The sequence below is a fragment of the Anticarsia gemmatalis genome, chromosome 11 (assembly GCF_050436995.1).
Source record: "Anticarsia gemmatalis isolate Benzon Research Colony breed Stoneville strain chromosome 11, ilAntGemm2 primary, whole genome shotgun sequence".
In the NCBI taxonomy this organism is placed as follows: Eukaryota; Metazoa; Arthropoda; class Insecta; order Lepidoptera; family Erebidae; genus Anticarsia; species Anticarsia gemmatalis.
Window position 1 is genome coordinate 7210787 of NC_134755.1, and position 23910 is coordinate 7234696.

General features: G+C 36.6%; 1 protein-coding gene across 2 annotated transcripts in view; it reads right to left on the reverse strand.

The window, feature by feature from the left end:
• Atg16 (Autophagy-related 16) overlaps nucleotides 1–23910 on the reverse strand; it is a 153262-nt gene that overhangs the window by 21238 nt on the left and 108114 nt on the right. For both annotated transcript variants that reach the window (XM_076120282.1, XM_076120281.1), the window contains one exon: nucleotides 2089–2209. In XM_076120282.1, coding sequence (XP_075976397.1) covers nucleotides 2089–2209 — 121 coding nt within the window. The remainder of the gene's footprint in view (nucleotides 1–2088; nucleotides 2210–23910) is intronic.

A 23910-nucleotide genomic window follows, 5' to 3' on the forward strand; every position in this document is an offset into this window, starting at 1 on the left:
TATACTTAGATAATATAAATCCCGACACCGAGTGTGATATACCAATTAAGTATAAATGCGTAATTGATTTAGAATGAAGATCTAAAATGAGTAAAGACGCAGTGTAGTAACATAATTGGAAAATAGAATCTAGCGTTCACCGATTAAGGCGGATACTAGTTTACAACATAACACTCGTATAAATCAACTGGACGATATCCGTTTGAGTGAAACAGATATATCAAGGGTAAAGGGAAATATAAATAAACATCGTATGTTCCAATTAGGCTTAGACGAAATATATACGGGATGTACTAAAACGCGGACATACACGGTGACTAGAATATAATTAGTTCTCGGAACTACTTCGCCTGTCCATCCCCCTTAATAACACGATTGAGGCAATAAATTGTGCTATTTATCAACATTTAATAATTGTAATATGTTTATGATAACAAGCCTGAAGACGTTTATGGTTTAAGAACACCCGGCCAGGGTTGTAAAATTTATGGTTTTGCTAATATATTTAATAAGAATCTAATGTACCTACAACATGTATGACTGTAATTTGTATAGCGTTTTAATAAGTAAACCTACTGCAGCGTATTTATAAACCTAAAACTAATTAATAGTTATGATACTTACGTACTTTAACCATGGTGATGACGGTAAATATTTGGTTCAATAATAAAGAGCTAATTTTGTAGAGAAGTCTAAAATATATTTAGGGTAATGTAACACGTGGATAATACTCCGTTGTATATTATTATATACCTACAAAGAAATTATTTTAAACACTAAAATCTAAATTGTAAAAATAGAACAAATAATGCTAACCAATCTAGTGTTTTATAACAGATTAATGAGCATTCTAAAAAGTAAGCAGCCCGTATTAATTACGGCAAATGTTTTCAGCATAGCATTACTTATGTTAAAGCTTTCCAAGAACGAGCGGAGACTAATCACTAATGTTAAGTAAAACACCACTCACGGTGCGATGCGCCAAGCTCATGTGAAAACAAATCGTTGTTAGATACGTAACGAGTACTTATCAAATAAATGCATTGGCGCTGTTCGGATTAAATGCTAATTTTTAACTGGCTTTAAACAGGAAGTGCTACTGCTGTAACATAAAGTAAAGCTTGGCGTTTCCTAGAGTAATACCATTAAGTTCATGCGATATCAAAACTGTAGCCCAGTGCTGTGCATAATGTTTGTCGATTTACTAATGTCAATGATTATACGAAATGTGAATACATTATATTAGGCAAATAACCTTAAACATTAATATCAAACATGAAACAGAATTTAATGTGATCAATCTTTGAATTTCTGCTATGCAGTCGTAATTATGATATTGTTAGTTCAATCAGAGTTCAGAAATTACTGTTAATATTCTTTTCCTATAATACCTACTTACATTATAATAAATAACATATCATGAAGACATTTTACATTAAAATTTTAGTAAGTTTGAATATAAAATAATTTATTTATCAAAGACGACCGACTTTCAAATGATACGGCAAGTCTCCGAACTCATTGGAGAGGTAATGACTGAATAATTCAAAACATTTATTGAAAAGACGTTGGTTATTGCTAATATTTTTTACCTTAAAGATTGATATTTGATATCTATATGCTTTAATCAAGACTTGTATTATAATTCAAATATAATCATTCCTTAACTACTCGAACAGTTTGCTTGGCCAAAAGATAAAAATTGTTTTGTTATTTATTGGTCACAAATTAAGCAGGTAGATACTTTAATTAGATAACTCATACTCGCAAATACTAAATACAAATAAATAGATCATATCAACAACTCACATGGTAGCCCAGTAGATTTACAAGTTAGTAATGTAAATTATACTCTCTATTCACAATAATAAATAAGGATAGTTCTCAGTGTGAATTATTGTTCAATAAAAATGCGATCTTATCGTACAACTCGTAATAATTGTCACGATATACCCGCGAGGGATATCGTAGATAATAAACAGAGGACTTGGAGTATTTGTAGTATGCCAATAATAAAATGATTTAAGCCGCTATTGATTCTAGGTCAGATATATTGAGTCTTACGGGTTTAAAAGAGTACATACTTACACATTTTACTTCTAAGGTCCCATATTTTGAGCGTTCTGTCGTGGCTCCCAGTTATCACTTTGGTGGGCTCCCCGAGGAATTTAGCTGCCATTACTTTACCGCTATGACCAGTTAGAGTGTGCTGCAACAAAATTGAATTTATTAATTGTATTTAGTTGTTATTGGAATTTAACTAACAAATTGAAAGAGAAATAGAGAGGTAAGGAGTAGGTACTTTTTTATTGTCATTTCATTTTCAGTAAGTACATTAAAAGATTTAAGAGCATTGACGTAGGTAAGCATATTTTTACGAGCATAGTTATAAATCGTATAAAAATGTCAAAGTTGACAATATACAAAAATGTTATCGAGAATGCATTGATGAAGTAGCGGCGTTGTGTAATTAAATGCAAATGGCGCTACTGTCAAGTTACCAGCCGACATCGACAGAGGTTTACACGTGGCTCCCGGCACGCCACGAACAACGATTATTGTCTTCTCTTTATAGCATCGTGATCTCTTCACACAGTTTCACTTAGCTGCACCAAATCGATGTCTCACGAAGGAAATCGCTGAGGCTTATTTGCATCTAAAGTGCCTATTAATTGCTTCAATGTCACAGTTTGTAAACGACTCTCGAGTTTACGATAATGCTAAACACAGTAATGCGTTTTGAGTAAACAGTGAGCACTTGTAGTTATTTCCTGTATTTTCACGACTACCAGGATATAAATTAAATGAATCGTGAGATTTTACTCTAGAAAAAATATTTTTATCACAATAAACAATAAGATTTGAACCGCTTTGCTACTATGTGTGTAGTGCTTAAAATGTAATGAAAGGTTGAAACACGATATTCCATAGCTAGTTCATTAGAGTTAGGTAAGTATTCGTTACAATTACGAAACAAAATTACTGGAATCATGGCATTATGGCAGATTTATAACACAGGTATATTTTAAACATGACAGTATAATGGTTAAACAATCTGGACACGGTTAAAATGTCTCTATAACTTTGTGGTAAAGCTCGAGCGGACGGCTGACCCGCTCTCGCCGTTCTTAATTACAGACAAAACGCTCCGTTATCGGACGGCACAGTCGACAAGTTTCATTCCATTTATGTACAGTAAACAGTAACATAAACAAAGGCTAGAGACGCATAGTGCAGCGAACAACGCTCTGCACTCGTCCGGCATACGCTCATGTAAATTAAATACAACGGGTAGAGCGCACACGTTTTTCCGCCCGCCTTAGAATCAGGCACATCGCCAACTAATTGAAATTTCCTCATTACGATCTCTACAAACCTCGCCTCTGCGCGAGATAGCGATAATATGTTAAGTCATTAGCGTCATTACTGTTATTACACGGATACTCATTCTGAGGACATAAATTGCAACACGTACTGCAAATTTAGATATCATTATAAAATATTTAATACGGTATGATACGTTGAAAAAAATAATGGTAGTAATAAAAGACGTTAACGACGTTACGAGGAGCGATTGACCCTTGTGTACCTCAAATCAAGCTGTTTTGAAAGTAATCAGCTGTCTGCATAAGACTAGCGGTATTATAATGAATCAAAGGATATGTGCGACCTATGTCGGCGTTCATCATGTTGCGTGGTATGTCCGGGAAGAATGAGCTTCGCCTTTCACCTTTATGGGATATTTGTTTGTTAGCCAAATTCAATCCTGCAAACACTATTGGCGAAAAGGAATTAATTAAATTTAATTCTCGAGGCACCATTAGCCGGCGGGTAGTGTTCCCGGTGAGCGCACAACGGGACCTTATCATCGCTTTTAAAATTTATAGTATAACGGCTAATTAAGAGTACACTCATTTGGTTCGTTCGTCGCGTCACGAGTGCGGGGAGCTTATATGCTGTTTCGGGTTATTGCCACGCGATAGTCAGGGCACACTAATTGAGGGGGTTAAGCGATATCATCCGGACAAGGCTCGTCGACTCTTAACGAGCTAATATAACTTGACGAGGAACATTCACATTGTATAGACCTCCCAATGCTCACTATTACATATTACCTATTTACATGCAATTTAATAGTTAATGGCCTCACAGACGAAAGAAAACTAATTTCCGGAACTGTTCGATAATAATAATTGTAATCGTATTTTTTAAGGCATATCATTAAGCAATTATTAAGATAGTTCGATACAATCATAATATTGTTATTGTATATGGAATAAATTACAAAGAATATCCTTATGATGCAAATGATGGCATACATTTTACAAACTTGCGTATCTCGAATACATTATACTTATCTCAATAATAGACCACAATATCTATGTGCCCGTTAGAACATAAGTAAATATTGTGAGCGCAGCCGGCGAAATAACTTACTCCTTATAAATCAGTTGATTTGAATTGCGCTCTCATTAGTGATTCCAGCTGCGGTGCGTTGCGCAGAAATACACAACTTATTACTTTGGCTACAAGGCTAAATCCATTTATAAAGTATCCACATTTAGCTACTGAATACGCGACTTATCTCTGTTTGATAACTAAACGAGTCCACAAAATAAGTGATAACATACAAAAATTGCTTTGTCGGTTTGATTCATCTCAGTCGCATTTGAATTCTTATAATGATATCAGAGCGAGTTGCTTATAAAGAGGCTTATTTCGTAAAATCATAACGCTTATCAGGGTAGACATGCACCATCACGGAAATGATAAGCTGCTATAAGAATATCATGTTGCTTATTATGTGAAGCGTGGTGGCGCCGGTTTTAACTACATACGTTTTGAGATAATCTACTTTATCTCATCTTTTTAGCATCATTTAAGAAACCGACAAAAATGCGTGCAGAATAATATCAAGAATATTTGCAGTGCGAGAGAGAAAGAGGGTAGTGCGAAATATAGGTAGGTAGTGTGTCACGCCTCGTTTCTAGTTCCGTGTACTTCCTCGTGTGCGGTTATCGGGGGACATAAACCACGACAGGTGGCGGTTAAATCACAGCAGCGTACGCGATATGAAGAGCGACAACAGATGCAATCAACTAGCAGTCGCCGGGGGCTGCTGCCATTAGTTATTTACAGAGCTCAGCTACTCAGTGTTTGTATTATATTTTCTCGTTTTGTAGGTGTTCGGTAGAGCCCGTATTAAGGTACTTATATCAAATGTAATAAAATGAAAGATTTGTTGATCTCTAGAATAGAAGCGTCAGCCTTACATTTTTATAATCTTAAATAATCATCTAAGCACGCTTTACAAAACGAATGATATGGTATAATGCTATTATGTTCACGCATCTATACCGATATACGAACATGTAGTGTATCTACAATAAGAATAAGTTATGTTAACCTCAGGAGGTTTACGAATAAAAACTAAATTTTATTTTAATTAATCATCATACTATCGCACACAATGACATGTCAAATAAACTGTCTGTTGGAACAGTTATGTGAAAACATAATAAGCAGGTATGTAGATGAGTTAAAAAATATCCGTTTCAAACGCCAAGCTCCTCATAATTAGTTGTTAATATTTAAGGCGAATGATTTTTTACCAAAGCTCTTTCAGTAATTACTATACAAAGTAATGATAACATAAAATGTTGTTGAATGAATTTATATGGTAATTTCTATTTAAGTAAGACGAGTTTGATTCTTATTTTGCGCCGAGTAATTACTGAGATACCTATTAATTTGCATGCAGAAAATTTATGAATTAGTTTAAAAGAAATATAACAGAATATTTGAGGTCAACGTCCTCCTGAGAAAATTGTTGTGTTTAGTTCACTATTCTTATTAAGGAGTCTTCGTTTTCATATTGTAAATGTTATTTGAAATTTGCGAGAAGCAGAATTCATTTCGAAAACATGTTATTTGTTTATCAAATCGATATTTGTAACATCCTAAGTCCATTTATCTGTGCGATATCGTGACAAAATTATGGTAGAGAAAGTCATAATAAATATTGAGGAGATTAAATTTGTATTTATATATTTAATATGTGTGAAAACGATTATTTACGAATATGATAACGACAAATGCAAATCATATCTTGTATTGGAACGGTAGGTAAACTAGGTAATTGTTAACAACCAGGGAAATTTGTTTATTGTGTACATACAATTACTTGGCGTTTGTCATCAGGAGAGAATAAGCAATTCACAGGTGTGCGAATGCGTAACTTTAGATGCCATGACTCTGCATTATTTATAAGATTTCAAGCACCTATTGTAATTGCTGATGTTAAAGGCCTTTTAACTTTGAAGACAATTAGTGGTAGCAGTATTGTAAGATTTAAGATTTATTTCCGTCTGTTTAACTGTCAGGCGAGGCGCCTGTTGACCACAAGAAACTGTTTTATGAGAGGTCATCTTGTAGTCACCAACTCCTTTGTAGAAACTTCGCAGCGAACCTATGTTGTTTTGTATTTCTTCATAAAATAACAAAACCTACTATGGCTTGCACTGCGTGAAGCTGCATCGCTTGCGTTTGAGCATATGGTTTTTAACTCCTGCGTGGGAGTTGATAGGTTATACCACCCGGCTACCACGGCACACATTAATAAAATAAGTGTTCTATATATCTATGTCAACTATAATCTTAATGATTTGTTTTTTTCATGACAATGAAAAAAAGTATTATTAAGCGCATAGTTCGAAACGGTATACGTAACAAAACGTAATTACTTTAATTAAGATGTAAATTTTTGTTTTTCGGATTCGCAGCATGGAACTTAATTAATAAATAACTCATAAGCTGCTTTAATTGGTTGATATATAAATTAGCAATAATCAAGTAAACTGTTGGCTCAAATAGTTCATAGATTGAGAAAAAAATTAAACGTAGTAACAAAATGGTTCCTATTTCATCTAGTTTTTTTAACTACAGTTTAATTATCGAGGCGAGTTGTAGACGAGATATAAAGAATGTTAATAACGCAATTTCAACGCGTTAGAACAATTAAAGTTAAGGCAAGCAATTATAACAATTTAAAAGAATGATATATTTTTTATTAAACGCTAGCAGAGCATACGTATTTGCAATGACTTGTGCAATATAATTTATTAACAGTACTTTGCTTTTATAATATTTTCGACTTCAAAAGTCCAAACTTAGAGTCGAAAATTGAAGAGCTTTTGCAATCATAACGATCTCTAGTAAGTATTACACTAATTCGACACGTAGTAATTAGGATACCGAAAAGTATGTGTTGGCCGTTGGCAGAAAATTATTAAAACCGTTTGTATTAATACATCGCCACTAACAGTTAGACCACAATAGATTAGATAAAATACGCGTGTTTCCTAGCTTTTACGATGTACCGCAATATACAGTCACAAATTAAGCACTATTTAGTAGCTGCTAACATGCTAACTAACGCTACTTAGGTTCATGCTCATTGAGACATTCTCACATTTAGTTTGCACTGCGATTGTCTCGTGTTATAGTACCTATTCTAAGTTTTCTTTTGTTTGCAGTGAAGCGGCTAATAACGCATAATCACTTTTTATACCAGTATAATAAAACGCTTTATTTCAAAGCTTCTCATAACATATTCTATTTATCTTACCTGGAAATTACAGAGTTTAATACCTCAATGGGCGCATTTATTTTATTAATATCAAGTTTTAATATAATTACTGGTAATCCACAGCTTGGGGCGTTTTCGAGAAGGTTCATTAGGTTTCGTAATATTTTAATACTGTCTAAGACAATAATCACAATGTCGAATGACTTACGAGTTACCTCGGTAATGATAAGCTACAACACTTGTGTTCAAACTAAAATAATAATTATTGAACAAATAGATAAACGTCTTGCTTAGTTGTTGTGTACCGATATTCCCATTAAATAAATCGAATAGTGCAAGATAAACTCGACTAATTACAACGTTTACGTATGGTCATTGATAACGTTAACAGATACTAATAACAAGAGATGTAAATTAAGATCTTTAGAATATCTTCTTGAACGTTTCAAAAGAGTTTTGTGCCAAAATTGCTTTATTCTGTTCGATAACTTAAAATAGATTGTGACACGTGACATTAAATAATATCACTAGTAAAAACCAGCCGCTCGAGCTTTCATTCCGGAACTCTAATTACCCTAAATAATATATTATGATACCCATTCTGTTATTTTATTGTAAGTTCAACATAAACATTCTTACTGGGGCGTGAAATCGATACACGGACATTCATTATCAAGTTAATGTGATGATATTGATTGACCCATTTTGATTGAGTATGTAAATTATAAAGCCTCAATACGTCAGCTTGGACCCTACACCGTTATGTGCGAAACTGCTTTTAACGAACCACGTTAATTATAATACATAACAAGCAATTTTTCATATTCATTAATAAAATCCATAAATATTTATATCGGATCGGCTAATAAAAAATGAAGAAAACTTGACAAAATCCTGGTAATTTATAGGCCGCTTTCATTTTAAAAGGACATAAAATCGTGACATACCATTAACCGTAAATTTAAACGGACGAACGTTTAAGTTATTGCAATTAATAAATAACTTAACGAGTTAATTAATCGTTTGCTAAATTATGGAAAGAATATTAAAAGTAATGAGGCCTGTGTCAATCTGTAAGTGTTGACATAAATCAATTCACGGATGATTAAATATGTACCTAACAGTACCGTTGACTACAACGGGGTACAGTTAATCAATTAACGAAATATGTGGTATACCGCGTGCGTTCGTTGCCTACAGTAAGGAGTACACACCTATTTGTCACAAATGCCGTTCGCTATAAACGCAAACCAGTTGATTAGTTAATTTATCTTCTCTTCCGTGTTGAGAATTGCGATGTTCGCCTGTCTGCTTACTGGATTTCCCCTCTGTTTGTTCGCGCGTTGATATTTCAAGAAGATAGCAACTGAAATGCTTATTTGATATAGAGTACGGTAACACGTCAGCCTCGCGACATGGATTCTCACTTTATCTATTTAGTACCCACTAGCAACAGAATGTATTATTTCGACGTAAATTATTTGGATTAAATCATCTCCATACATCATCAAAAAACCCTTCAGACGATCATGTAAGTTAAGTAGTGATAATCAAAATCTATCGCTACATCAGTTCTATGTACCTAGTCTCAGTCCCAGCACATTCACGTCCAAGAAAAACCTAGTTATACGCTAATGACTAATGAGTTGCCACAAGGAAGTGTTGGTAACTAATGTCAGTGTGGAGTACATAAGAACGCACGCAGTTGTCATTGGTCGTTAACATTTCGCGCGACTAATTGCAAAGGTATGTAACCAAGTTTTGAGACTACAGAACACAATAAACCGGGATTTTTACTACCTTCTGTCTTTATTTCAAAATGTTAGAAGCAACACATAACTTTATTGCCGTATCTGTATTTTAACGTAATGGAATACTAAAAGCGAAGGATATTGGTATCAGATGTATAAATGTAAAACAGTTGACAATAAGCATTAAAAGTTATGACGCTTCGCAGACAGCTTTCTCTATACAAAATTACTATGCGAGAGAATGCGTTTAAAATTACAAGGAGAGTGCAAATATTTCTAACGTACGACATTGAATTAATAGATATTTCAGAAAGCGATATGAAACAGGTGGGTTATATTAATTACAGAGGTAACACTGCACAACAGAGGCCGGTAGCAGTGGTGGCGGGCGCAGCGTAGTGCGCACTCGTAATGGAGGCGCGGCGGCGCAGGCGCACCGATGTGCGCTCACGACGCGACATCCTTGCCGATTTATGTGTGGGAGCGCTGGGTCGTGACCCTACCACATGAAAATGTTAATTCATCTTATATTACCGGCATTAGCGGCGAACTACATACATTCAAATGGACCACCTTAATTTTATTGTCACACGATTAGAAAGTCAGAAAAGCCTAGATGCGCCTGCAAAATCATACGTTAGATGCCGTTGTGCAGCAGTCCCGTGTCTAGTTACTCATTATTTGCATGACGTTGATTCAATAAAGAAGAATTGGGACGCAAATTGTGTCTAATCACTTTGTCTTGCATTTCATAAGGCACCCAGATTTTTTTTGATTGAAAACGGTAAACTCAATTACGGATATAGTGAATGTCGTAACTCGATAAATCAGAAATCTACAACCGAAACGCTCGAACTTGTTTTCGCACGCTCATGTAAAAATTGCTCACAAACTATAAAAGTATACAGTAAAAACCAAAATTGGGCGGTCAAGAAACGATGTGACCGTGTTACAGATGGTTGTAATGCCTCTATGGCGTGACTGCACCATCTCTAATGTTGTTATAATGGCGATATCGGGAGGTATCGTGAGAGTGCTAAGTAATTGATAGAGCAACTTGCAATTGTCTTTGCTATTAGCCGTGTTAATATACTTAACTTTCAAATTAAAGTTCAAGTGCCGGCTATCTTTATTATACATTATGATATGTGAGCTTTTTTGACAGTTGTGTTATTACTAACTGTATATAAACGTTGTAATAAATTTGATGAGCCGAAGTGTAGATCACATCATAATATTATACATTTTATTTGGAATTAGTGTTAATCTTCTTGCTCGCATGTTCCTCTTTATGGAGCTCTTAACATTATAAATGCATTTAACCGTGAGGCTCGTGTTCGGCAGCGGGTCTCTTTAAGATAGTTTAATGATGATTTGACTTAATATAATGATTGATTGAAGGAGAACCATCGCGAGAGTAACGGAACAAAACATACACTCTATACAATCAATATTATATCTATTTATCTTAAGTATCTTTAATAATGTTAGTAAGCTACTCAAATACCAATTTCGTTCCAGCACAGTATATATTAAATTTCGCGATAACTAATTGATTCGCATCCGACGGATATTAAATTGCTAGAGCTACGAACTTCGAGTGAATGACTTATGGGTATTTATAAAGAATTTTAAAAGGTGTTAAGAACTGACCGGAAGATATTAATCTACTTTTTTAGTCATTATTTTATGGTACCAATTAAACACCTTTATTATCTGAAGTGTTGTGAAAACAACACTGTTTAATATAATTAGTGTGTAGGTAATAATTTATGCGTGACAAGTTTTGTCGTAAAACAAATTGTTTCTTCTCATAATTAGTTTGAAACTATAAACTGTAAATTTAATTAGTGCGTGTTAATGACATGAAGAGGAAAGTGTGTTTAAAGCAAAACAGTTATTAAGTGCAATTAAATTGCATTAAGAATATAATTTATTGTAGTTTAGTCCGTAACGTTTTTTAGGTATCAATTTTATTATTTGGTATTAAAAAGTTTATTAAAAGGCATTATGACGATGGAGTGAATACCAAGAGAGAAGGAGCATGATTTATTGACAGATTTAGTACCAAGTTGACTGTTTTGTATCCGTACAAGTTTATTTTTTGTGTTATAATTCCCCACTAGATGTAGAATTTGATATGATGTATTGGATAAAACGTCACACTTTTATGGGTGTCTTATGAACTCAGTAAGAACAACTTGGATTAAACATAACTGCAGCATATTTGTTTTTATACACGAGCATTATCAATTTGCTGACTAACCCCCGGTTTCTGAGTACATTTAGCAGTAGTTTATCTATTCAATATCGTTTTTTTAGAATGAGTTTTAACGCTATACAATAGATAAACTACCGTTAAATGTACCTCAGAAACCGGGGGTACGTTTTACAGACAGCGGCGATTACAATGATTAGATTTTCTTTATTCTCTAACTCTGGTTCAATCTGTTAAAGTTACGTGGATTTCTCGTTGCGTGTTTATATTTATTATGTGAACCGGATCTAGCTTAAGTAGTATAATAGTCTTAGAATAATTAGTTATTGTAGGCCAACAAGTCCCCCAAAATTGGCAACACTGGTGTCACAAAAGCTCTCTCTTTGTATGTCTTGGTCAGGAATATGAAAAGCTCGTGAGTAATGTTCTATCTCATACCAAATAGCCGTTAAGACGATTTGTGGTAGGCATTGTAACAAAAGTCTAACAGTTCAATAATAGTAAAGGCAGAGCTTTCTACTATTTTTTTACTAATGCGTGCGTTCCGAATATATGAGTGCAATAGTAAAAGTATATTTTATGCATTATTGAAATTACAATATTTATGTGCTGATCGACGTAAAGAGTAAAAAAGGAAAACAGTTTGCTTTAGGTTTCGTGCATACGAAATTAGAACCAGTTGAAATTATAGGTACTACCTATTCGTACTTGAAAGTATAATGACCGGGATACCAAATTGTTCTGTAATTTGTTTTCCCCTCGAGTGAAAGTGCAAAAAATTGTTATTTTTTATATGAGCCTAAACGCAAAGAACAAAATTGCAGTCATTATTTTCTTCAATACAACAGGACTATTAAACATATCAAGCTTGGGAGAATACAATCCATATCAGTTGGAGTGCTATCAAAGTGAGAAGTGTACACGTATTGTTATCCTAGAGTAAATATCGTTAAGTCAGGAATGGCTCTCGAACGTGAGCTCGGACGCGTGAACGTTGCGTTTAGAGGTGGGCGCTAAGTATTTCACTATTGGTTTGGGTTACAGTGTAGGCAAAGTGTAACGAACAAAGGATCATTCGCGTTCTGTGCGCCGTGTGAGACAATGCGCAGTCCAGGCGCCCACCTAGCGTAACGCGAGGTGAATGAATCCTAAATCAGTTCACAATGACGCGTATGCCCAGCACCGTACTAAGCTTTAATAACTTTAGTACGCTTCAGCGAGCCTGCCTTACTGTATATGACGTCTAGATCATTAAAAGTGCGACAAGGAAAAATATAGACGAAATAAACAGAAATACTCAATGTTGGTTGAAAGGAACAGCCGAAGCGAATTTTGATACCACAACTATCATCACATGCATGCCGTATCTAATGTGCCATACGCTGCTGGCATCTTACAAGTTCTTTATATGAACGGTCTTTGACTTCTTGTACCGCGAATAACAGAACACTGATTGACTATTTCCTGGTGTTTTCAAAGTATAATTACCAACCCACTAAAATACTGAATGATGCGTACCAATTTGTAATATTACATTTTTATTACGGTTCTTAATTATTCTGGTATGACTTGGTGAGAATGTTAGTTATGATAAAATCAAAAAGTAGTAGGTTAGTATGACAACATTTATATTCGACATCACAATGTCGCCATGTATGGTTAGTATGCAGAGTTCAAAAGAAGTTGTTGATGAACGGCGCTGCGACATGTGGGATAGTTGATCTGGGAAAAGATCTCAAGCATTAAAGCGTTATCTCGCAACCCGTTACTGGATCAAAATGCAAATTAACTGACAACCACCTGACTTTCATACTGTTTTGGTGTCCAAGTTGTAATTACGAGCCTATTCTTTTTTTCTCTGCATAAATTGAATATTAAAATTGGTTTTCTATGTTGCAGTTAACTTTTATATTGTCAATTATGCCTGAGTCATAAAAACTGTAGGCCAATATTTTTCTACATTATCAAATTAAAATCTGTAAGATGTACTTTTTGCAAAACTTTATTGAAAATCTTTTTTAAGTATCTACCACACCATCCCGAGGATATCTTCGTAGCAATAATGGCGCCGCTATAATTAAATAATAACTTGCGAGTAGCCTGTGTTTCTCGTGGTTGCACCCGATGTTTGGGATTCACAGTAAAGCGCAGAAGGCGCATAAGCTGTATGCTATCGGTAAGAGGCCATCTGCGTCCGTATATCAAATTAACGGTGCGGAACTGGGAACCGTGGCTGGGCCGGTGAGAGACATACCAAAAATCGCACCTGTACGCGTGTACCATTCACACATAGTCATCTTTCAATTGCGGATGTGTATCCACACACAAATCTTGTATGTGTACAAACGAAAAATCTACCGACCGTGACTAAGTGTCTTTGTTTTGGTCAAATTCAAACATTCAAACTTCGCATAAACTCCGGTCCGTCTTCAATATAACAATCCTGATGTTTTTATGTTCCTGAGAAAATATTCATTGCCAGAGTATGTTTTGTAGCCACGAGCTTACGATGGAACCGTTTACATTGAACAAGTAAATGCAACCCGCCTTTCATGATAAGTCTCTAATATATTGATAATAAATATTGTGATGCTATTCATATTAATACGTTGGCGTTGGTATCGTATGACAGTTAGTTTAAATAAAAATATTGCGTACAGAATATTTTACTTAGCTATCCTCGAGAATTATTTGCGTATACTTGTTAGAAATTAATATATTTGGTATTTTATTGCAGTTAATCTGAATATATTTAATAGGTTTTATATCGATAATATAAAATAGACCAACGCTGCGTGCATCGAGAACGGTGGGTTTGTATGGTAGTAGTAAACATTATGAAATTATCTATTTCTCTTGAATTGGATCTCTTGTTATCTGAAAAGAAAATATGCTTCATACTGGCAACGTAAGAAAATGTCGGTTACTACAATATCTACTATTTTACTGTATCTTTATAAACTCGTTATCACACAATTGTGTATTCTTATCAATCACGAGGGAATGCGCACATTTTCTTTAAATAAATAAATAAACAGACGTCGCCGCAGGTACGACATGTGTAGAGTTAAGCTGCGACACCCATTCTACGTTTACTTGTGTAGGTAAACATAAATCTGCAAACTTGGTTCGCCCCGCGACGATACAATCGTGGGAAGAAAGACGTTAAAGTGCTACATAATTGTTTGAAGACATGAATAGTCAGTGAATGAACGCGTCAACACACTGTACATACTATACATATGTACTACCATGTTGTTCAAATTCCCCAGCAACAGGAACGCTCCATGTATAAAAAAATCATCACTTAATGCAACAGGCAAGATGGCGCCAAGTCCAAATCAAAGGAATGCGACCTCTACGGTACATTATATATGAAAGTCAAGTACCCCTGTGATTATTGACTACATGAAAAAAACAATCATATTTATTGTCAAAAAAATAAGACATTATAATATAGTTTTTATGCACTAGCAAAAAATAAAGAATACCTATTTAGAATGTTAAAGTAAAAACATCATTTGTCAAGAGACAAGGAGCGTGAAACTGGACACAATGATGTTTGACCAATCGGTCACGCGCCGGAACTAAACAAAAAATTGTAAATACACTCAGACACCCATTTTTGTTTTAGATTATTTTTGATACGAAATTATGTATTGAAATATAGCGGGTAACTGTAAATTGCCGTGAAAATATGTTTATTTTTACCGAAATCTCCCTATTGTAGACGAGTACGTTAACAATAGGGTGATTTCTTATTCAGGAATTGAAGCTCATAACAATATGAATTCAATGTAATTTAGGCTAGTTGCTTGTTTGGTTATATGCAATAGAATTTGGTTATTTTTTATTTTTTTTTTATTTATTCCTTTATTTCAGGCAACTGAGGCCCATAGTAATACAATAAACAAAATACAACTTATAAATAGACTAATACATACAAAATATAACTTATTCTAAGTGACACGTTATCCAGGTGTCGCCTGACGCGTGGTGTCGGGTAGCCGTCCTCTGTACCGCCGGAACACAACACCTCTCGGCCAAAATTCCTCCTTCATGAAGGTCGACAGATGCTCAGTCGGCACTCTCACCACAAATGAGTTGAAATTCACATTGTGACAAGACTGCAACTGCTCGACCCTCAGTTTGAAATTGGTTTTCACTTGGACGTACTCTACAATGTTTTCGGCCTTTGTAGAGTAGTGCAGGCGGGACACGTACAACAGCGTCGCAGGCACGGCTGGACGCAGCAGATGGTTCGGTCCGGTCGGTGCAGTACCGCACTGATTGCGACGAGATGACTTCCTCTTTTTCTTCTCCACCTTGATGAAGCCATCCTTTTCGCACGTAGCCTCGTTCTTCTTACCCTGATGCGGATGGACGTCTGATCTCATAGTGATCTTCTTATCCCCTTTCTGTCGCCACTGTGGTGGTTGTCCAGCCGGTTGGTTGGCGGCAACTGCCGCGTAGGCACGTGTCGGTGTTGACGTAGCGGCACGTGTCACTACCTCGACCGATGTTGTTGGGGGGACGGGGCGGGCGGCGGGGCGCGGTGCGACGCAAGCAGTTTCGGCAGCTAGCGACGACTTAGGACTCGCCGCTTCCAAATTGCCGACGGATGCGTTTTGCGCCCCGCGACGTGTGTTGACGTTGGAGGTGTCGGGTGACTTACATGACGAAACAGCGCCACGTAACTGCGCCAACTCCTCACGCAATTCACCGATGGTGTTATTAGACACCTCCAGCATCGACTGCATCTCAGCCAGACTCGACTTTAAGAACGTGATGTCCTTTAACAGCCTGGTAACGTCGACGTGGTCGAATGTGACAGGTGGGAGTTTATGCAGCTCCTTCGCCACAAAGGTCGGCACGTCATCCGGATCCATTACCTTCAGCAAAGCGATGATATCTTGCACGCTCTTCTCTGTCCCATCTCTTCTGCGAGACGGCATCTGGTCCAGCTTGCCAAGGGACTGGTATAACAATCTCTTGCCGCTGCTGATGTCCTCTTCTTTGAAATTGGACTTGCAGATCTGCATCACGCTGACCTCGTCCATAGTGTCAATGGCATTTTGAATAAATGCCAACAACTCGTTAGCTATAAGTTGGGTACTCATAGCCATGATCACGTGCAACGGCTACAGCCGCGCAACACCGAAAGTAAATAATATTCAGAGCCTACTAATGCACGTCCGTATTTGAGCGCGCATCGAACAACGTTATTGACTCTGCAGTACTCGTTAAGCAAATAATAGTGCTTATCATGATTGATTTCGTCATTAATATATTCGTTATACCGATAATCAATAATATTTTCATCTGAGACTAGTCGCCTATTATTAAATTTGGGTGTCAAGGAACTACACAGGATGATGATAGTAATTTATCATAGTTTTTATGCGCATGCAATAAAAATATTGCTCGTTAATGTATGTATTAATAATATATAATTGTAACTGTATTACGGATCGTAGCGTAGTCTTAGAGGTAAATTGATATCCGATCATTATTCTTAGTAATTCAAGGGTTTGCTTCCAATTAAAAGTTGCCGATTTTCAGAATTCGCATTCATTCTCTTAAGATTGGCAGCGCAATTAAAATACCGGCAACCTAGAGTAGGGCAGTTGTCAATTATTTTTCACAAGTGACATTTCTCGAAGGCGGCTATCATAAATTGTTGGTTGATCGCGATCTGGTAGCGGCGGGCTAATTAACGTAATCACCAAGATATGTCTCAATGGTCAATACAATAGTCGCTGGCAATGGCTTGGACGTCGTAGCGCTCATTAATCTCCGCGTGTGAAGTGATCGATCCATATAATTATAATGCTAAATGTACGTATTATTCGGAAAAAGAAGTATTAATTTCACATTGAATACGAAAAAAAGTGTTAATAGAGGGCTTTTAGCAAGGTTCGAAATTTATGAGCATATTACTTTCTTTGTCTTTTTGTTATGACAATTATCATGTAAGTATGTCGAAGTTTATGTTGATTTATATCTGCATTATATTTATGGCTTTAAAATTACCTTAATCACTTTAATGAAACTACAGAAATGTTTATTAACTTTTGGAATTCAATTTTCCTAACGTTATTGATAAATAATGATTAAGTGTACAATCACAGTTAGCTAAAAACCAACGCTACCGTGTCTTGTTGATTTATTTACCATTGCCGTCACTCATATTTTACAACGCACAGTGAACGTACCCATTAAAATGTCACCAGCGAACACTAAATATTATTTATAAATGTTTTGATTAAGTCAGAGGGCTCACATAAATGCAGTTGGTCGGCACTAAAGCAGTCCGCTTGGGTGGTCGGCTCAATCGCTAAGTCTACACGCACACGCCTAATTACATTCCACACTAAAGGCTGTGCCAGCGCTCTAAATTTCTAATCAACGTCAAGATTTGGTCTCTTTGATGTCGTGATTAAATTGTAACAACTTTATCAATTTAATGCTAAGACAGTTTTATTTTCATGTCAATCAAGTAGCAAAAAACTTGTTTATGCATATTTATAAGTAAATAAAATTGCGTGTACGTGTGAGGTAAACAGATTCGACAAAGCAATGTTAATGGTAACGTGTCGCTATCTTACAAACTACGAGCCTGGGATACAGATTAGGATCGTGGACAAGTGTTACCGGAAGGACTCGGTCGTAGCTAGACAATACGCGGGTATTCGTACAGCGTGCACATCCTCAGTGCAGAGAACAGACTGCAGATGAGATAGTGTTTGTAATTAGAGAACAGTCGGGTGCGGCACGCGGTGGCGGCAGGGTTAACGCGACGCTATCGCGGCATCCGGCGCCCGCGCCACTCTCTATCATGTGAGAGATCAAGCTGCGGGCACCGATGCCAGCCCACCAACCGCTGCACACAGATTCAACTAACGCACTATTAACAACGAACCCAGGAATCTTCAGACTCGTTTTACAATGATTTGCTGATTTCTCACTATTGTTTGTGTTTACTTACCAATAATAAAACGATAGAAAAGGATTGCAGAATATTATTAGTGGCCATTGTTTACGTAAGCAATTAATGTTCAATAAAAACTAGGCGGTTATTAGAAGATTTTTTATTAGGTATTGTAAACACATGTAGATATGATGAGAGTGGCAGTATCCATCAAAATACAGGGTACGATATATTGTATGAAAAATAATTTTAATTTACGACGTCTCATCGTCTTCGTAGAAGTCATCTATTTAACTGAAAAGATCCTGCAGTGCATATTCGAAACGCAAGGGTGGTTCGGTTACGGTGTGGTGTTTGTTGATGCGGACGAGTGGTATGAGCGCGGTCTGCAGTAACTGTTGATAATTAAGAGTGGTCGTGTAATGGCCGTTGACGGTAACGGCGCGTATGCCGCTGCGCGCCGCTTCCGCGCTACGCCCACCGTCAAGTGACGCGCGTCATCGACTGTCAACCATACACATTTGATTGTGATGGAATTATACACTGCACTTTACACCTGAATAAAAATGATACACTAAAAGCCTTCAATAAAAACATTATCTAGCTCTTGTATGTATGTCAAACGCGTTACACATTCTACGGATTCTCACTCATGTTGGACTAATAAAATGCTGTCTAAGCAAATATTGCACATATAATATAATTTAATACTTATTTTATTTATCTGCATACTTTTTCTGTTATGTGCGAGTATTGTAAAGGCAAGTCATAAACTGTAATCTAGGGAGTTAATAACTTTCTATTGCAAGAGAACATTGCGTTGGGGCTAAGGTCATCTCAATTAACAGGTATGTTCTTGTACTTTATGAATTGAATTACGGTTTAATCTATAAAATTAATCTTAGTGTTTAGTGTTAGTTCAAGGGAAATTTATTCGCACTTCGATTAAAGTTGAATTATTCTATGTGAACAACCTATTCAATTTGCATGTAAAAGCTAGTCTTCGTTGAATTTTATAATTACTAATTTAGTTTGAGACATATTGCTGTCTAGTAGTAAATTATTATGCTCGGAATGCAGGCAACGATATTATTTTATTACAAACATTAAAATTGTCAACTCTATATGTTGTAGAGTGACCTACACGGATCTGAATAGCTCACAATCTTACACAGTGTTGAGATGCCTGCAAGTGATTGACGTTGAAAAATATGTGACGACAAACGCGCGCTAGACTGTTGCGAATACGCACTGAATAAACATTACTGATCCACATCATTTTTTGCATCTTGTTTTATACGCAATGTGAACGAATATTGAGTCGTCAAAGAATGAGTTATTGCAATTTATTCAAGTATTCTTTGTATTTAGCATTCTAGTTATACAAGTACAAATACAAGAGAATATTTGTAAGAAAACAGGAAACAAAAGGAACACATAGTAAAGGCGGGCCCACGCCTCTACGGCATGGTATCCACACGATTGTATTTCAGGTATGTTGAGTTGAGTTATCGCCGCTCGTCCGTCGGGGCCTTTGCCTTCACGCGGCGCTTCCGCGACCGTCGCATGTCCCCGCCGATATGAGCATGACGCCCGCGGTCCTTTTGATAATGCTAATGTTTCTACGATAGCCTCATGATACCAGAATCACATACAATGACCGCACCGGCTAAATGGGCATCAACCGAAGTCTGCGGATTCCGACGCGCTTGAATATTTGCCGTCGATAGAAATATATTCATTGCAAAAGATTAACAGTTATGGTAAGATCTTGCGATTCGTTCACTCGTAATCGGCTGTTATAAATTAAAATAGCAGATAAACTGTTCGCGTAATATATTATTAAAAGTCAATTTTCAATCTTTAAACAATAAGTTTGGACTTATCGTTGAATGTCTGAGTGGCGAATTCATCCCAATAATATCTGTTTGCCGGCGGCACAACGCGAATGTTTCGGAACAATCGGTCGTAAAGTGACAATTCAACGTTTCACAGTACAACGTTTGCAGTCAAAGAATCTTAAGTGGGCGTGTTGCGTCGTAAAGAAGCATTTGTACGATTGTGTATTAGCGAAATGTACCGAAAGTCGGTAATTATACGGCTAGGCTATGTGCCTGGGCGTTGTTGGGCTCGCAGGTTTGGTGCTGGCTTTAATTAACACTAACGTTAAAGCTTCCTTAGGAGAAGCAGACGTGAAATACACCGAACATTAAATCTTAACACGAGTCTGTATGTCTATTCTTGGTCTTAAATGAAAAACTTCCTGTCATATACAATTTATACTTGCTTGCGACTGGTGGTGTGACGGTAAAAGTGTTTTGATTCTACTGCTATGCTACAAAATAAGGTCACCTTAAAAATCCAGCTACATTTTTTATTTGGATTTACAAAAAAACACTATGAGATTTAATAACATCCGATCAACAGTAGGACAGTCGGTCGATGAGACGAACGTGATAAAATTATAAGAGTATCCGTTTTCCAAAACTATAAAGTTTTGATTTTAGTGTAAGTACATTTTACCAAAGAGTTTTACTATGCAGTATTACTTTTATGACGCAGCAGTGCTTGTTAGTTTTATGTAAGTATTCATATATTTGAAATAGAATTACAAAATAAATGGCACATAAGATGGCAATAGAAGCGAAACGACACGACACCAACATTGCATCTAAACGAACAATAAAGCCGGTAGCGTGGTACGTGATCGACCGCAATCATTTGCTCGATTTAATCATATTAATTGACAAAACCGTTATCACATAATGACGGTCTATTGTACCAGTAATTTGATAATATTTAAAGCATAGCGTGCGTTGCGTGCAGAAAAAATACGGATATACCTATGTACAAATACCGTAATACTTTTAGTCTCAAAGTGGGCTGAAATGTTAATGTGTTCTGTGAATGCACATTCGCAAAGAATGCCATTAAATGTTACTAATATAATTTGCTTTCACAGTCTGTAATCTAAGGCGCATTACACATAATAACCGAGTATTTTTCAACAAATTAGACCGCATGCTTTAGGTATAAGAACGTTCGATGACTACATGGAATTTGGTACTTATATAAGTTTTTTATTTGAATGCGAACTATATGGTCGTCAGACTACGGTCGGGTTTACCTTTTTTATCCCTCTCCACATCGTGAATTATATTTAGTACGTGGATATGATTGCGAGCAAATGTTACGTTGCTTAGAATTACATAATGAGGCCGACAAACTGCGTGACTTTTGAAAATATTAAATTATAAAACAACTAGACATAATGACAGGCTAGTCTGGGATAGAGATAGCAACTAATATGTAACGGTAAAAAATCAACCAAATTCCTACATGCATCGATCTAGTGGTAGTTACCTATAGCGGTCACGATTACTCGCCGAAGTGAAAACATTAGGTGTGTGAACCCATAATTTACCACAAATTTCGTAGACCATTGAACCTTGAGTAATTTAATAAGTGGCCAAAAGATGAGATTAGCACTTAATGTAACTAATTTAAGTAACGTTATCAAGTGTGAACATGTCTTGTGGTTTACTGATGACAGTTTTTTGTTTGTGATCATTTGTTATAGCGGGCATTAATTCGTTATTTATACGACGACCTTCTTTTTTTGTGAGAAAATCAAATGCCTTTTTAACTTTTATTTTTCTTGCTTGAAGGAGTCAAAATATCAAAAAATATAATGTCAGTAGCTACAGTTTATTTTGTTTCTGGTATATTTTAACTGGAAGTAAAATGAATATAATTTAGTATCAGAAGACTTGATATTCCCTGACAGCGTTAAGCGCTGGGTGAGGGGGCGGCGCGCAACAGCCTTTGGGAACGAGTGCCGACGTCCAGCGGGAACGGTCCTTCACGAAAATTTATTTATCAGGTATCGCAGTGTACATCAGCGCCTAAGGACAACTGGCTGGAAATAGCGGGCGGGCGAGGCGATGCGCTCGTCGATACGGGACACTGCTCACTTCCTAACATAAATTCGGTGCACGGGAATCGGATATTATTATTCAATCGTACGATCGAGGTTCGCGCGGGGGCCATAAGTCACGGCGACGCGAGCGCCGGCGGCTGCCGTGAGCGGTGGCGCACGACCGCGATGCCATCGCGTCTGCGCGGACCGCTAGGCGCTACGTGCGCCCGCCACAGCGCCCGCTTCCGCACACTTCCGATACGCATATGTCGCACATCGTTACGCGCATATCCTTTCTTAACTTACACTATCTCGATGACACGCAGTGACCTTCACCCGGAAAAAGAAACACTACTCACATCGTGGTTATGTGATTATTTGTCTGGTTTCATATGCCAACAAATCGGCTAGCCAGATCAAATTTCGTTCCTCTATTAACTTTTTGTTTGCCTTGAATCAGATTTGATAGTATTGACATGGATGTGTATCGCTCATCGCCGGCCCAACTCAGTAATTTTCTCACTAATGTGTGTGAGGATGTCGTTATTTGTATACGGATGCAAAAATAAGTACTTGAATATACACTTAGAGAATCAGAGGCGTGTGCCCTGGATTAGAAACCGAACCTCCTGCGTGGAAGGTCAAAGGTTATGCCACTAGGCTATCACTAGTGGTTTAACCTACAAATATAAATCGTACTAATAAGATAGAGGAAATGGTCAATTTTGATCAAATTAAATACGCTTATAGTTACTTAAACGATACGTCTCTCGATTGAAAAAAGAAAGATACCACTACATACAAAATAGACATTATACAAAGATAGAAAGGCAAAATAACAATAAAAGTAATCATAAAAACAATAACTTTTATATTACTTGAAGACACATAGGTATACACTAATAGGGATCTATTTGTCATGTTTGAGTACCTCAACTATAAAAGTATTCAATCTCTTTTTAATTCGCGCTGACAGTGACGAGGAAAACATTAGCGTAAAAACAGTATACGGTTTTTAAAAGCTGACCAGGTAGCTCCCAACTAGCACACAAGCTGCTTATACAGTCGTTATACAGCCTGATAGTTGCATAAGAGTCGTTCAAATGCTGTACAATTCTCTATAAGTTGTATACTAGCTATTTAAAAAACCCTTTAACAGCTAGGCGGGACAGTAGCCGTTTAGTAGGAAACTAATGACTTATAGTGATATATGAGCATGTAATTGCATCGCTAGACAGCCTAGGGAAGTATAGCTGAGTTAAGGGAACTTTCTATAACACCGTTAACTGTATAAGGGGACTTTAGGAGATAAAGGAGTTTAAACGGAGTTATGCGTTGCGCTTATAGCGCTCAAGAGCGTAAATAAGCTTTTTGTAATGCCTTAGGTTCTATAACAGATTTTTTTAGGGCTAGTGTATTACTCATCTATAAAAGAGTTGCGTAGGTCTTTAATAGCGCCTTGAGCGTTATATCAGATATTTATATGGCTTCTGTACGGCAAAT